The sequence below is a fragment of the Entelurus aequoreus genome, linkage group LG06, assembly GCF_033978785.1.
Source record: "Entelurus aequoreus isolate RoL-2023_Sb linkage group LG06, RoL_Eaeq_v1.1, whole genome shotgun sequence".
Classification (NCBI taxonomy): Eukaryota; Metazoa; Chordata; class Actinopteri; order Syngnathiformes; family Syngnathidae; genus Entelurus; species Entelurus aequoreus.
Window position 1 is genome coordinate 4037349 of NC_084736.1, and position 15705 is coordinate 4053053.

General features: G+C 41.2%; 1 protein-coding gene across 1 annotated transcript in view; it reads left to right on the forward strand.

Annotated features, from left to right (window-relative positions):
* Nucleotides 1-12588, forward strand: part of ppap2d (phosphatidic acid phosphatase type 2D) — an 83603-nt gene extending 71015 nt beyond the window's left edge. The window contains 4 exon segments of the mRNA XM_062049354.1: nt 4492-4778; nt 4849-4906; nt 10521-10697; nt 12311-12588. Of these exon segments, the coding sequence (XP_061905338.1) occupies nt 4492-4778; nt 4849-4906; nt 10521-10697; nt 12311-12415 (627 nt within the window). The 3' untranslated portion in view covers nt 12416-12588.
* The last annotated feature ends 3117 nt before the right edge of the window (nt 12589-15705 follow it).

Genomic DNA, 15705 nt, shown 5'->3' on the forward strand with positions numbered 1-15705 from the left:
ACGCGCAATGATGTCATGTTATCGATGAGAAAATGCATTTTTAGACAATATGATTTGCCTGAGCGGCTAAGAGACACCGTGAGTAGCAAGCGGTACAAAGTGGATAAGAAAAGACAGAATTTTTATTTTTATTTTTTTTATACTCGGGAATTCCCGCTAGCCTGATTTTGGACGCTGGTTTGGGGACCACTGGTTTAGATACTGTCGCGCCATGTCCGTGAAGAAAAGCACATTTGCTTGACGTTTCCGGGAGCCTTTCTCTCATTAAAAGCCTCCAGTGTCATCTTGAATTGTGAATATCGCTGTCCGCGGGTTAATCTCCAATATATTAAAGTATGTCCACTGTGCGGACACTGTGGGAATTGGGCCCCTTGTTAGCATAGAATTGGCATTAAAAGTTAAAAAGAGCGTCAGACTTTTTCTTCTGGACGCTACAACACATTATATTACTTTATTTTGTTAGGTGTGGCGGCTGATATGAAACCGAAGGGTGAAACCCTAAATGTAGTTAAACCGATTGATAGCGTAGCGCTTTTATTTTGAAGCCAGAAAAGTGTTTTGAGAAATTGTCTTGACATGTTTTGATGTCGGATCGACTGTTTGCAATACAAAAAAGTCTTCATTCGACTTCCTGCCGACCGTCTTTCATTTCTGTTGAGCTTTTATTTCATCTTACGTACTAAGTCAGTCACAGTAATAATCTAAAAACATTAGTAAAACTTCTCAGAGGGTGAGATAACTCCTGGAAATGACTGTCTTGGAATGGCCAAAGGTATAGATGGGTGTGTCCAAGTTTTTCTAATGGATTTATTACAATCTTTGCAAGCTGGGTAACGTTTGCTGTGGTCTGGAACAACATGGCACTTAAGCAACTATCAGAAATGCAGCCAATATTACATACAGATAATATGTCATGACACATGGACAAACAAACTAAATACACAGAGGGACATAAGTAAAGGAAATTAAATATACCTACAAACGAGGCATAAGATGCAATATGTACATACAGCTAGCCTAAATAGCATGTTAGCATCTATTAGCTTGCGGTCATGCAGTGACCGAATATACCTGATTAGCACTCCAACAAATCAACAACATCAAACAAAGCTCAGCTTTGTGCATTCACGCACAGCATACAATGTTTGGTGGACAAAATGAGACAAAGAAGGAGCGGGATAAAACACGTCTTTCTGTGGCAGCGTCGGAGAAAGTTGTACACGTCAACAACTGTTGAGTCACAGTCCACACAACGGTGAGTTCAAGGGCCGCTAAGATTAGTAGGACAAAACGGCCCTCGCCGAATACGCTCATTAGTGAAGCCTAAACACAAACATATTAAACAGTGAGCTTTCTAACAATTAGTGTGTCGTGTTTGTCCTCCTACATTTTACAACAAAAAACATCTTTTTCACCCTATTTTTTTGCCATTTCCATGCATTTTCGAAAAAGCTCCACTCTAGAGCCGTGGGTTGCTGACCCCCGCACTAAGGGTCGCATGCTGAACATTCTAAGTATGTAGGGGCCATTTAGATGTTTTTATTTTGTAAAAATAAAAAAAAAGGACGTTAATTATACTTTATTTTATTATTATTAGTATCAAAATATCAGCTTTTTCTCATGACATTGTCTTTTTGTGTAATAATGAATAGTACACATTGTCACCTATGACACAAAGCTGACACTGTCCTTAAATGTATGTATGTTTCATTTATTTTTAATGGATCAAAATACATCAACAAACTTTGACTTTTTATTATGCGGCCTTTGTTGGAAGATGTTGCGACGCCCCTTTATTATTAACATATTTTCCTAACATTTTTGTATGCTTGTCCCCCTTACTTAAGATTTCAAAAGCAAGTATGTTATCCATCAATTTGTGTGTAAAAAATAGACTGTATTTATATTATTCACATGTGAATAATGCTGTATAATAGACTGTATTTATAGTATTCACATGTGAATAATGCTGTATAATAGACTGTATTTATATTATTCACATGTAAAAAATTCTGTATAATAGACTGTATTTATATTATTCACATGTGAATAATGCTGTATAATATACTATATTTATGCTATTCACATGTAAATAATGTATAATAAACTGTATTTATATTATTCACATGTGAATAATGCTGTATAATAGACTGTATTTATGCTATTCACATGTGAATAATGCTGTATAATAGACTGTATTTATGTTATTCACATGTGAAAAATGCTGTATAATAGACTGTATTTATGTTATTCACATGTGAATAATGTTGTATAAAAAGACTGTATTTATGTTATTCACATGTGAATAATGTTGTATAATAGACTGTATTTATATTATTCACATGTGAATATTGCCGTATAATAGACTATATTTATGCTATTCACATGTGAATAATGTATAATAAACTGTATTTATATTATTCACATGTGAATAATGCTGTATAATAGACTGTATTTATGTTATTCACATGTGAATAATGCTGTATAATAGACTATATTTATGCTATTCACATGTGAATAATGTATAATAAACTGTATTTATATTATTCACATGTGAATAATGCTGTATAATAGACTATATTTATGCTATTCACATGTGAATAATGTATAATAAACTGTATTTATATTATTCACATGTGAATAATGCTGTATAATAGACTGTATTTATGTTATTCACATGTGAATAATGCTGTATAATAGACTATATTTATGCTATTCACATGTGAATAATGTATAATAAACTGTATTTATATTATTCACATGTGAATAATGCTGTATAATAGACTATATTTATGCTATTCACATGTGAATAATGTATAATAAACTGTATTTATATTATTCACATGTGAATAATGCTGTATAATAGACTGTATTTATGCTATTCACATGTGAATAATGCTGTATAATAGACTGTATTTATGTTATTCTCATGTGAATAATGTTGTATAATTGACTGTATTTGTATTATTCACATGTGAATAATGCTGTATAATAGACTATATTTATGTTATTCACATGTGAATAATGCTGTATAATAGATTGTATTTATGTTATTCACATGTGAATAATGTTGTATAATAAACTGTATTTATATTAGTCACATGTGAATAATGCTGTATAATAGACTGTATTTATATTATTCACATGTAAAAAATTCTGTATAATAGACTGTAATTATATTATTCACATGTGAATAATGCTGTATAATAGACTGTATTTATATTATTCACATGTGAATAATGCTGTATAATAGACTGTATTTATGCTATTCACATGTGAATAATGCTGTATAATAGACTGTATTTATGTTATTCACATGTGAATAATGTTGTATAATTGACTGTATTTGTATTATTCACATGTGAATAATGCTGTATAATAGACTATATTTATGTTATTCACATGTGAATAATGCTGTATAATAGACTGTATTTATATTATTCACATGCGAATAATGTTGTATAATTGACTGTAATTGTATTATTCACATGTGAATAATGCTGTATAATAGACTGTATTTATGTTATTCACATGTGAATAATGCTGTATAGTAGACTGTATTTACATTATTCACATGTGAATAATGCTGTATAATAGACTGTATTTATATTATTCACATGTGAATAATGCTGTATAATAATAGACTGTATTTATATTATTAACATGTGAATAATGCTGTATAATAGACTGTATTTATATTATTTACATGTAAAAAATGCTGTATAATAGACTGTATTTTTATTATTCACATGTGAATAATGCTGTATAATAGACTGTATTTATGTTATTCACATGTGCATAATGCTGTATAATAGACTGTATTTATGTTATTCACATCGTGAATATTGCTGTATAATAGACTGTATTTATATTATTCACATGTGAATAATGCTTTATAATACTGTATTTATATTATTCACATGTGAATAATGTTGTATAATAGACTGTATTTATATTATTCACATGTGAATAATGCTGTATAATAGACTGTATTTATTTTATTCACATGTGAATAATGCTGTATAATAGACTGTATTTATATTATTCACATGTGAATAATGCTGTATAATAGACTGTATTTATATTATTTACATGTGAATAATGCTTTATAATACTGTATTTAGTATTATTCACATGTGAATAATGCTGTATACATAGACTGTATTTATATTATTTACATGTGAATAATGCTTTATAATACTGTATTTATATTATTCACATGTGAATAATGCTGTATAATAGACTGTATTTACATTATTCACATGTAAAAAATACCTAAGTGTTTATTGTTTATTGTGAGTGAACTGTGGTGCTGAATATCCCCCAGGGATCAATAAAGTACTTTCTATTCTAAACAATGGAGATCAATAGGGAATTGTGTACTAACATATGAGGCGATTAATATTATAATTCTTATATATTCATGTGGCCCTCTGAGAGCAGCAATGTGGCCCTCAATGACACCCCTCTCTCTCTCTCTCCCCCCCTCAGATCGCACTGGGCGAGTGTTACCGGGTGCGTTTCCGAGGCGTGCGCTCACGGGCGTTTGTGGCCAACCGCTACGTGTCGTGCTTGTACAAGGAGCTGGGCAGCTTCCTGTTCGGCTGCTGCGTGGGCCAATCGCTCACCAACATGGCCAAGCTCAGCGTGGGGCGCCTGCGGCCCAACTTCCTGTCGGTCTGCAACGTCACCTACGCGTCCATCGGCTGCACGCCGGGCAGCTACGTGTCCCAGGTCACCTGCCGGCAGCCCAGCCAGAAGATGGTGGAGGAGGCCAGGTGAGTGCGCTTCATCCGGTGAGTACTTTGACTCGTGCTGTTAATGTTTAACCTCCATCTTTTATCGCAGGAAGTCCTTTTTTTTCCGGCCACGCGCCTTCGCCATGTACACCATGCTCTATCTAGCGGTAAGTCACCTGGCCTTTACCACACCACTATTTCCTTCTGGTTTATTACAAGCATCCTGGTCGGGATGTTGTACCGGATCCTGGGCTTTGGTCAAATTTGAAGTGTTTTTTTTTTTAATCTGACATGTAAGTTACAAATAAGACTTCACCCAGAACCAACTTTTAAAACAAAAAAAAAGTGATAAGACAAAACCAGGCCTTCTTGTGCGACCTCACCAATGCGCTTTTGGAAGAATGGTGGAAAATTCCTTATAAACACACTCGGCAACCTTGTGGACAGCCTTCCCAGAAGAGTTGAAACTCGGGATGTCGATAATGGCTTTTTGCCGATATCCGATATTGTCCAACTCTTTAATTACCGATACCGATATCAACCGATACCGATATCAACCGATATATGCAGTCGTGGAATTAACACATTATTATGCCTAATTTGGACAACCAGGTATGGTGAAGATAAGGTACTTTTTAAAAAAATTTGTAAAATAAGATAAATAAATTAAAAACATTTTCTTGATAAAAAAGAAAGTACAACAATATAAAAACAGTTACATAGAAACTAATACATGAATGAAAATGAGTAAAATTAACTTTTAAAGGTTAGTACTATTAGTGGAGCAGCAGCACGCACAATCATGTGTGCTTACGGACTGTATCCCTTGCAGACTGTATTGATATATATTGATATATAATGTAGGAAGCAGAATATTAATAACAGAAAGAAACAACCCTTTTGTGTGAATGAGTGTAAATGGGGGAGGGAGGTTTTTTGGCTTGGTGCACTAATTGTAAGTGTATCTTGTGTTTTTTTATGTGGATTTAATTTTAAAAACAAAAAAAACAAAAACGATACTGATAATAAAAAAAACGATACCGATAATTTCCGATATTACATTTTAACGCATTTATCGGCCGATAATATCGGCAGACCGATGTATGAGTCAAGGCAGGTGGCCGAATACTTTTGTCAATATAGTGTACCAAGTGTGTGTATGAGGTGGCCATGGTGGGTTTATGCTGGGATGGGGGAACTTAGGAGGCTATGGGGGCCTACACTTTGTGCTGGGATGGGGGCACTTTAGAGGGCTATGGGGGCCTACACTTTGTGCTGGGATGGGGGCACTTTAGAGGGCTATGGGGGCCTACACTTTATGCTGGGATGGGGGCACTTTAGAGGGCTATGGGGGCCTACACTTGTGCTGGGATGGGGGCACTTATGGGGGCCTACACTTTATGCTGGGATGGGGGCACTTTAGAGGGCTATGGGGGCCTACACTTTGTGCTGGGATGGGGCACTTTAGAGGGCTATGGGGGCCTACACTTTATGCTGGATGGGGGCACTTTAGAGGGCTATGGGGGCCTACACTTTGTGCTGGGATGGGGGCACTTATGGGGCCTACACTTTATGCTGGGATGGGGGCACTTTAGAGGGCTATGGGGGCCTACACTTTGTGCTGGGATGGGGGCACTTTAGAAGGGCTATGGGGGCCTACACTTTGTGCTGGGATGGGGGGCACTTATGGGGGCCTACACTTTATGCTGGGATGGGGGAACTTATGAGGGCTATGGGGGGCCTACACTTTGTGCTGGGATGGGGGCACTTATGGGGGGCCTACACTTTATGCTGGGATGGGGGCACTTATGGGGGCCTACACCTTATGCTGGGATGGGGGCACTTTAGAGGGCTATGGGGGCCTACACTTTGTGCTGGGATGGGGGCACTTATGGGGGCCTACACTTTATGCTGGGATGGGGGAACTTATGAGGGCTATGGGGGCCTACACTTTGTGCTGGATGGGGGCACTTATGGGGGCCTACACTTTATGCTGGGATGGGGGAACTTATGGGGGCCCTACACTTTGTGCTGGGATGGGGGCACTTATGAGGGCTATGGGGCCTACACTTTGTGATGGGATGGGGGCACTTGTGGGGGCCTACACTTATGCTGGGATGGGGGCGCTTATGGGGGCCTACACTTTGTGCTGGGATGGGGGCACTTATGAGGGCTATGGGGGCCTGACACTTTGTGCTGGATGGGGGCACTTATGGGGGCCTACACTTTATGCTGGGATGGGGGCACTTATGGGGGCTTACACTTTGTTGCTGGGATGGGGGCACTTATGGGGGCCTACACTTATGCTGGGATGGGGGCACTTATGGGGGCCTACACTTTGTGCTGGGATGGGGGAACTTATGGGGGATTACACTTTATGCTGGGATGGGGGCACTTTAGAGGGCTATTGGGGCCTACATTTTGTGCTGGGGATGGGGGCACTTATGGGGGCCTACACTTTATGCTGGGATGGGGGAACTTATGAGGGCTATGGGGGCCTACACTTTATGCTGGGATGGGGGCACTTATGGGGGCTTACACTTTGTGCTGGGATGGGGGCACTTATGGGGTCCTACACTTTATGCTGGGATGGGGGCACTTATGGGGGCCTACACTTTGTGCTGGGATGGGGGCACTTATGGGGGCCTACACTTTATGCTGGGATGGGGGCGCTTATGGGGGATTACACTTTGTGCTGGGATGGGGGCACTTATGAGGGGCTATGGGGGCCTACACTTTGTGCTGGGATGGGGGCACTTATGGGGGCCTACACTTTATGCTGGGATGTGGGCACTTATGGGGGCTTACACTTTGTGCTGGGATGGGGGCACTTATGGGGCCTACACTTTATGCTGGATGGGGGGCACTTATGGGGGCCTACACTTTGTGCTGGGATGGGGGCAATTATGGGGGCCTACACTTTATGCTGGGATGGGGGCACTTATGGGGGCCTACACTTTGTGCTGGGATGGGGAACTTATGGGGGATTACACTTTATGCTGGGATGGGGGCACTTATGGGGGCCTACACTGTGGTGCTACGCCTCTGATTGGAGTAGAACCCCTCAGAAGTGTTGATATGACGGAGCATCCTGACCTCGCTCCTCCAAAGGCGACCCGACCCGCTTTCCAGCTCAGCGAGCGGCGAGACGAGGAAGGAGGAGGAGAATGTTTTCCGCAGGCAACATGAATAGATGAAGAGGCTCCACAGACAGAGGAGGCCTTGTTGTGGGACTCATTTAGGGATGGAGAGGGAGGTGGTGGTGGTGGTGGTGGTGGTGGTGGTGGTGGTGGGGGTGAATATGTCTGCTGAGAGATGGACAGGCTTCTTTCACCACCATTTCATTTCCATCCCCCATCTTCATCTTCCTCCACCAGTGCACCGTGGGAGAGAAATGACACTAGTATGCAGATAAAGAACCTTGTTGTTGTTACCCCTATTTTCTGGACCATAGGGCACACCGGATTATTAGGCACACTGCAGAGGAGCGGGTCTAGTCAGGTCTATTTTCATACAGAATAATAAGGCGCATTAAAGGAGTCATATTATTATGATTATTTTCTAAATGTAAAAGACTTCTTTGTGGCCTACATCAGTGCTTTTCAACCACTGTGCCGCGGCACACTAGTGATGATGATGTTGTTAATAATGTTGATGTTGATGATGATGATATTGTTGTTGTTAATGTTGTTGATGATGTTGTTCTTAATATTGTTGATGATGTTGATGATGATGTTGTTGTTAATATTGTTGATGATGATGATGATGATGATATTGTTGTTGTTGATGATGTTGTTCTTAATATTGTTGATGATGTTGTTGTTAATGTTGTTGTTGATGATTTTGTTGTTAATATTGTTGATGATGGTGTTGATGATGTTGTTGTTGTTGATGATGTTGTTGTTAATATTGTTGATGATGGTGTTGATGATGTTGTTGTTGTTGATGATGTTGTTGTTGTTGATGATGTTGTTGTTAATATTGTTGATGATGTTGTTGTTAATGTTGTTGATGGTAATGTTGTTGATGATGTTGTTAATATTGTTGATGATGTAGTTGTTAATATTGTTGATGATGGTGTTGATGATGTTGTTGTTGTATATGATGTTGTTGTTAATGTTGTTGTTGGTAATGTTGTTGATGATGTTGTTGTTAATGTTGTTGTTGATGATTTTGTTGTTAATATTGTTGATGATGTTGTTAATGTTGTTGTTGATGATTTTGTTGTTAATATTGTTGATGATGGTGTTGATGATGTTGTTGTTGTAGATGATGTTGTTGTTAATGTTGTTGTTGATAATGTTGTTGATGATGTTGTTGTTAATGTTGTTGTTGGTAATGTTGTTGATGATGTTGTTGTTAATATTGTTGATGATGTTGTTGTTAATATTGTTGATGATGTTGATGATGTTGTTGTTAATATTGTTGGTAATGTTGTTGATGATGTTGTTGTTAATATTGTTGATGATGTTGTTGATGATGTTGTTGTTAATATTGTTGGTAATGTTGTTGATGATGTTGTTTTAATATTGTTGATGATGTTGTTGATGATGTTGTTGTTAATATTGTTGATGATGTTGTTGTTAATATTGTTGATGGTGTTGTTGATAATGTTGATGTTGTTGATGATGTTGTTGTTAATATTGTTGTTGATAATGTTGTTGATGATGTTGTTGTTAATATTGTTGATGATGTTGTTGTTAATATTGTTGTTGATAATGTTGTTGATGATTTTGTTGTTACTATTGTTGTTGATAATGTTGTTGATGATGTTGTTAATATTGTTTGATGGTGTTGTTGTTGTTGATAATGTTGTTGTTGTTGACGGTGTTGTTGTAGATGTAGTTTTTTGTGTTGATGTTGTTTTTTGTATTTGATAAATTATGTTGTTGTTGATGTTGTTGTTAATGTTGTTGATGTTGATGTTGTTGATACTGATGTTGATGTTGTTTTTGAAGATGTGGTTTTTTGTGTTGGTTTTTTGTATTTGATGAATGATGTTGTTGTTGTTGTTGTTAATGTTGTTGTTGATGATGATGTTGTTGATATTGTTGACGTTATTAATGTTGTTGTTGTTAATGTTGTTGTGATTATGTTGTTGATATTGTTGATGTTGTTAATGTTGTTGTTGTTAATGATGATGTTGTTGTTGTTGTTGTTGATGATGTTGTTGTTAATATTGTTGCTGATGTTGTTGATAATGTTGATGTTGTTGATGATTATGTTGTTGTTATTGATGATGATGTTGAAGATGTTGTTTTTTGTGTTGATGTTGTTTTTGTATTTGATCAATTATGTTGTTGTTGTTGATGATGTTGTTGTTAATGTTCTAATTTCACATATTTGGGTTACCATTTTTATATTGCAAAGCAGTAATTATAGTCTGCAAATGATGTGTTGTTGTTGAGTGTCGGTGCTGTCTAGAGCTGGGCAGAGTAACCGTGTAATACTCTTCCATATCAGTAGGTGGCAGCAGGTAGCTAATTGCTTTGTAGATGTCGGAAACAGCAGGAGGCAGGGTGCAGGTAAAAAGGTGTCTAATGCTTAAACCAAAAATAAACAAAGTGAGTAAGTGCCCCTAAGAAAAGGCATTGAAGCTTAGGGAAGGCTATGCAGAACCAAACTACAACTGAACTGGCTGCAAAGTCAACAAAAACAGAATGCTGGACGACAGCAAAGACTTACTGTCATGGCAACATTGAAACGTCACTCCCAGGTTGTCATGGCAACATTGAAACGTCACTCCCAGGTTGTTGATTCTTTCCCTCTCCCGTCTTGCAGTTCTACCTGCAGGCCAGGTTGTCATGGCGAGGGGCCCGGCTGCTGCGGCCCCTGGTGCAGTTCATCTTGGTGATGATCGCCATCTACACCGGGCTCAGCCGCATCTCCGACTACCGCCACCACCCCACCGACGTCCTCACGGGCTTCCTTCAAGGCGGCCTCACCGCATACTGGGTGGTACGTTCACCGCAATGTTCTGTTTGGACTAGATGTAACTCATGAGGTGATAGGTGGGCTCCAATAATCACAGTCTTTTATTTATTCAAACACAGTGTTACTGTTCAAACTGTGTGAAAGTGAAGTGAATTATATTTATATAGCGCTTTTCTCTAGTGACTCAAAGCGCTTTTGCATAGTTAAAAGTCATTATTTTGTCATTATTTTGACTTAGTAAATTACTAAGTCATAATTGAAAGTAAAGTACCAACCAAGAACCACCGATCTATACTCCTCGTTGGCCTTACCTTAGATGTAACTAATTACATGACCATAGTAACTATTTAGATGACCATAGTAACTCATTAGATGACCATAGTAACTCATTATATGAGCATAGTAACTAATTAGATTAGCATAGTAACTAATTAGATGACCATAGTAACTAATTAGATGACCATAGTAACTCATTAGATGACCATAGTAACTATTTAGATGACCATAGTAACTCATTAGATGACCATAGTAACTCATTATATGAGCATAGTAACTAATTAGATTAGCATAGTAACTAATTAGATGACCATAGTAACTAATTAGATGACCATAGTAACTCATTAGATCACCATAGTAACTAATTATATGAACATAGTAACTAATTAGATTAGCATAGTAACTAATTATATTAGCATAGTAACTAATTAAATAACCATAGTAACTAATTATATTAGCATAGTAACTAATTAAATGACCAAAGTAACTAATTAAATGACCAAAGTAACTAATTAGATGACCATAGTAACTCATTAGATCACCATAGTAACTAATTATATGACCATGATAACTAATTATATTAGCATAGTAACTAATTAAATGGCCATAGTAACTAATTATATTAGCATAGTAACTAATTAGATGACCATAGTAGCTAATTCGATTAGCATGGTAACTAATTTGATTAGCATAGTAACTAATTATATTACCATAGTAACTAATGATATGACCATAGTAACTAATTAGATTAGCATAGTAACTAATTACATTAGCATATTAACTAATTGGATGACCATATTAACTAATTAGATTAGCATAGTAACTAATTAGATTACCACAGTAACTAATTAGATGACCATAGTAACTAATTATATTAGCATAGTAACTAATTAGATGACCATAGTAACTAATTAGATGACCATAGTAACTAATTTGATTAGCATAGTAACTAATTAGATGACCCTAGTAACTAATTAGATGACAATAGTAACTAATTAGATTACCCTAGTAACTAATTAGATGACCATTGTAACTAATTAGATTACTCTAGTAACTGATTAGATGACCATAGGGTGAAGTGTCTCGCTCAAGGACACGACGGACCGTGATGAGGTTGGTAGAAGGTGGGGATCGAACCGGGAACCCTCGGGTTGCTGGCACGGCCACTCTCCCGACCCGTGCCGCACCGTCCCCAAAATTGGCTCATTTTGGAGCAAGTTTGGAAGAAGGCAACATTGTTTTATAAACATCTCCGGCCCATGGTTTGATTTGATATTCCCGGGATAACTCCCGTCCGTGCTGGCGTTGGGAGCAGCGGCAGATCGACTGCGTATGACAGGTTGTGTATCTCTGCCCCGCAGGCCTTCTACATCTCCTCCATGTTCAAGCCTCACACCCGTCCACACCTGACCCCCACCAGCATGTCCCTGGAGAGTCCTCTGTCCAGCCAGCAGACTGTCTGTTAGCCCGGGGGCTCCCAAGACCACGGACACCACACAAGACCACGGACACCACACAAGACCACGGACACCACACACGTCCAAGCCTCCCAAGACCACGGACACCACACATGACCAAGCCTCCCAAGACCACGGACACCACACATGACCAAGCCTCCCAAGACCACGGACACCACACATGACCAAGCCTCCCAAGACCACGGACACCACACATGACCAAGCCTCCCAAGACCACGGACACCACACATGACCAAGCCTCCCAAGACCACGGACACCACACATGACCAAGCCTCCCAAGACCACGGACACCACACATGACCACGGACACCACACAAGACCACGGACACCACACACGTCCAAGCCTCCCAAGACCACGGACACCACACATGACCAAGCCTCCCAAGACCACGGACACCACACAAGACCACGGACACCACACAAGACCACGGACACCACACACGACCAAGCCTCCCAAGACCACGGACACCACACACGCCTAAGCCTCCCAAGACCACGGACACCACACATGACCAAGCCTCCCAAGACCACGGACACCACACATGACCAAGCCTCCCAAGACCACGGACACCACACATGACCAAGCCTCCCAAGACCACGGACACCACACATGACCAAGCCTCCCAAGACCACGGACATCACACATGACCAAGCCTCCCAAGACCACGGACACCACACAAGACCACGGACATCACACACGTCCAAGCCTCCCAAGACCACGGACACCACACACGACCAAGCCTCCCAAGACCACGGACACCACACATGACCAAGCCTCCCAAGACCACGGACACCACACATGACCAAGCCTCCCAAGACCACGGACACCACACATGACCACGGACACCACACAAGACCACGGACACCACACACGTCCAAGCCTCCCAATACCACGGACACCACACATGACCAAGCCTCCCAAGACCACGGACACCACACAAGACCACGGACACCACACAAGACCACGGACACCACACACGACCAAGCCTCCCAAGACCACGGACACCACACACGCCTAAGCCTCCCAAGACCACGGACACCACACATGACCAAGCCTCCCAAGACCACGGACACCACACATGACCAAGCCTCCCAAGACCACGGACACCACACATGACCAAGCCTCCCAAGACCACGGACACCACACATGACCAAGCCTCCCAAGACCACGGACATCACACATGACCAAGCCTCCCAAGACCACGGACACCACACAAGACCACGGACATCACACACGTCCAAGCCTCCCAAGACCACGGACACCACACACGACCAAGCCTCCCAAGACCACGGACACCACACATGACCAAGCCTCCCAAGACCACGGACACCACACATGACCAAGCCTCCCAAGACCACGGACACCACACATGACCACGGACACCACACAAGACCACGGACACCACACACGTCCAAGCCTCCCAAGACCACGGACACCACACATGACCAAGCCTCCCAAGACCACGGACACCACACAAGACCACGGACACCACACAAGACCACGGACACCACACACGACCAAGCCTCCCAAGACCACGGACACCACACACGCCTAAGCCTCCTAAGACCACGGACACCACACATGACCAAGCCTCCCAAGACCACGGACACCACACATGACCAAGCCTCCCAAGACCACGGACACCACACATGACCAAGCCTCCCAAGACCACGGACACCACACATGACCAAGCCTCCCAAGACCACGGACATCACACATGACCAAGCCTCCCAAGACCACGGACACCACACAAGACCACGGACATCACACACGTCCAAGCCTCCCAAGACCACGGACACCACACACGACCAAGCCTCCCAAGACCACGGACACCACACATGACCAAGCCTCCCAAGACCACGGACACCACACATGACCAAGCCTCCCAAGACCACGGACACCACACATGATAAAGCCTCCCAAGACCACGGACACCACACATGACCAAGCCTCCCAAGACCACGGACACCACACATGACCAAGCCTCCCAAGACCACGGACACCACACACGACCAAGCCTCGGTGCTCACCACCGACACACCACTTTGGAAATGTTTTTTGTTTTTTTTTTACCAGAAAGGGAATGGTTCCGAGGAGACGAGGTGATTACTCGTGGACGGAGTACGATCTAACACACAATCAGTCCAAACACAAGAAGCACAATTGACCTGAAAAGTCGAACCCGTCCAGTGATGTTGTAGATTCTTTTTAATGAAATATGTAAAAATGTTGACAAAAAAAAAGTATATTTTCCAGATGATTATTAGATGCTGCTAATATTGAGGGTTAACAACCTTTGTTTTTGTCCGCGGTGGAGGGTCCAGTCAGCCGTCCAAGCCAAACCTTGGCTTATAAACCATAGAAATGGCTGCTCTGTTACAGTCCTGGTCCATAAGTTGACGTACATGGCTGTCTTGAGTTTCCAGTCATTTCTACAACTCTTATTTTATTGTGATGTAGTGATTGGAGCACATACTTGTTGCTCACAAAAAACATTCCTGAAGTTTGCTTCTTTTATGAATTTATTATGGCTCTACTGAAAATATGAGCAAATGTGCTGAAAAATTGGTGCAGTTCAGCTAAATGTCTTGCTTTTCTGACATGGACTTGTTTCTTCAGCATTGTCCACACGTTTAAGTCAGGACTGTCATGGGTTGGAGGAGGGAGGTGTGACGGCACAGTCCCACAAGGGGTAGGCCATTCTAAAACCTTCATTCTAGCCTGATTTTAGCCATTCCTTTACCACTTTTGAGGTGTGTTTGGGGTCATTGTCCTGTTGGAACACCCAACTGCGCCCAAGACCCAACCTCCGGGCTGATGATTTTAGCTTGTCCTGAAGAATTTGGAGCTAATCCTCCTGTTTCATTGTCCCATTTAAAGCAGCAGTTCCATTGGCAGCAAAACAGGCCCAGAGCATAATACTACCACCACCATGCTTGACGGTAGGCATTGTGTTCCTGGGATTAAAGGCCTCACCTTTTCTCCCTCCAAACATATTGCTGGGTATTGTGGCCAAACAGCTCCATTTTTGTTTCATGTGACCACAGAACTTTCCTCCAGAAGGTCTTATCTTTGTCCATGTGATCAGCATGAAACTTTAGACGAGCCTTAAGGTGTGGCCTCTGGAGCAAGGGCTTCCTTCTTGCATGGTAGCCTCTCAGTCCATGGCGATGGTTCTGGACACTGACACCTGCGTTCCAGCAGCTTCCAATTCATTGCAGACCTGCTTTATTAGTGGTTCTCGGTTGACTCTTGATCATCCTGACCAATTTTCTCT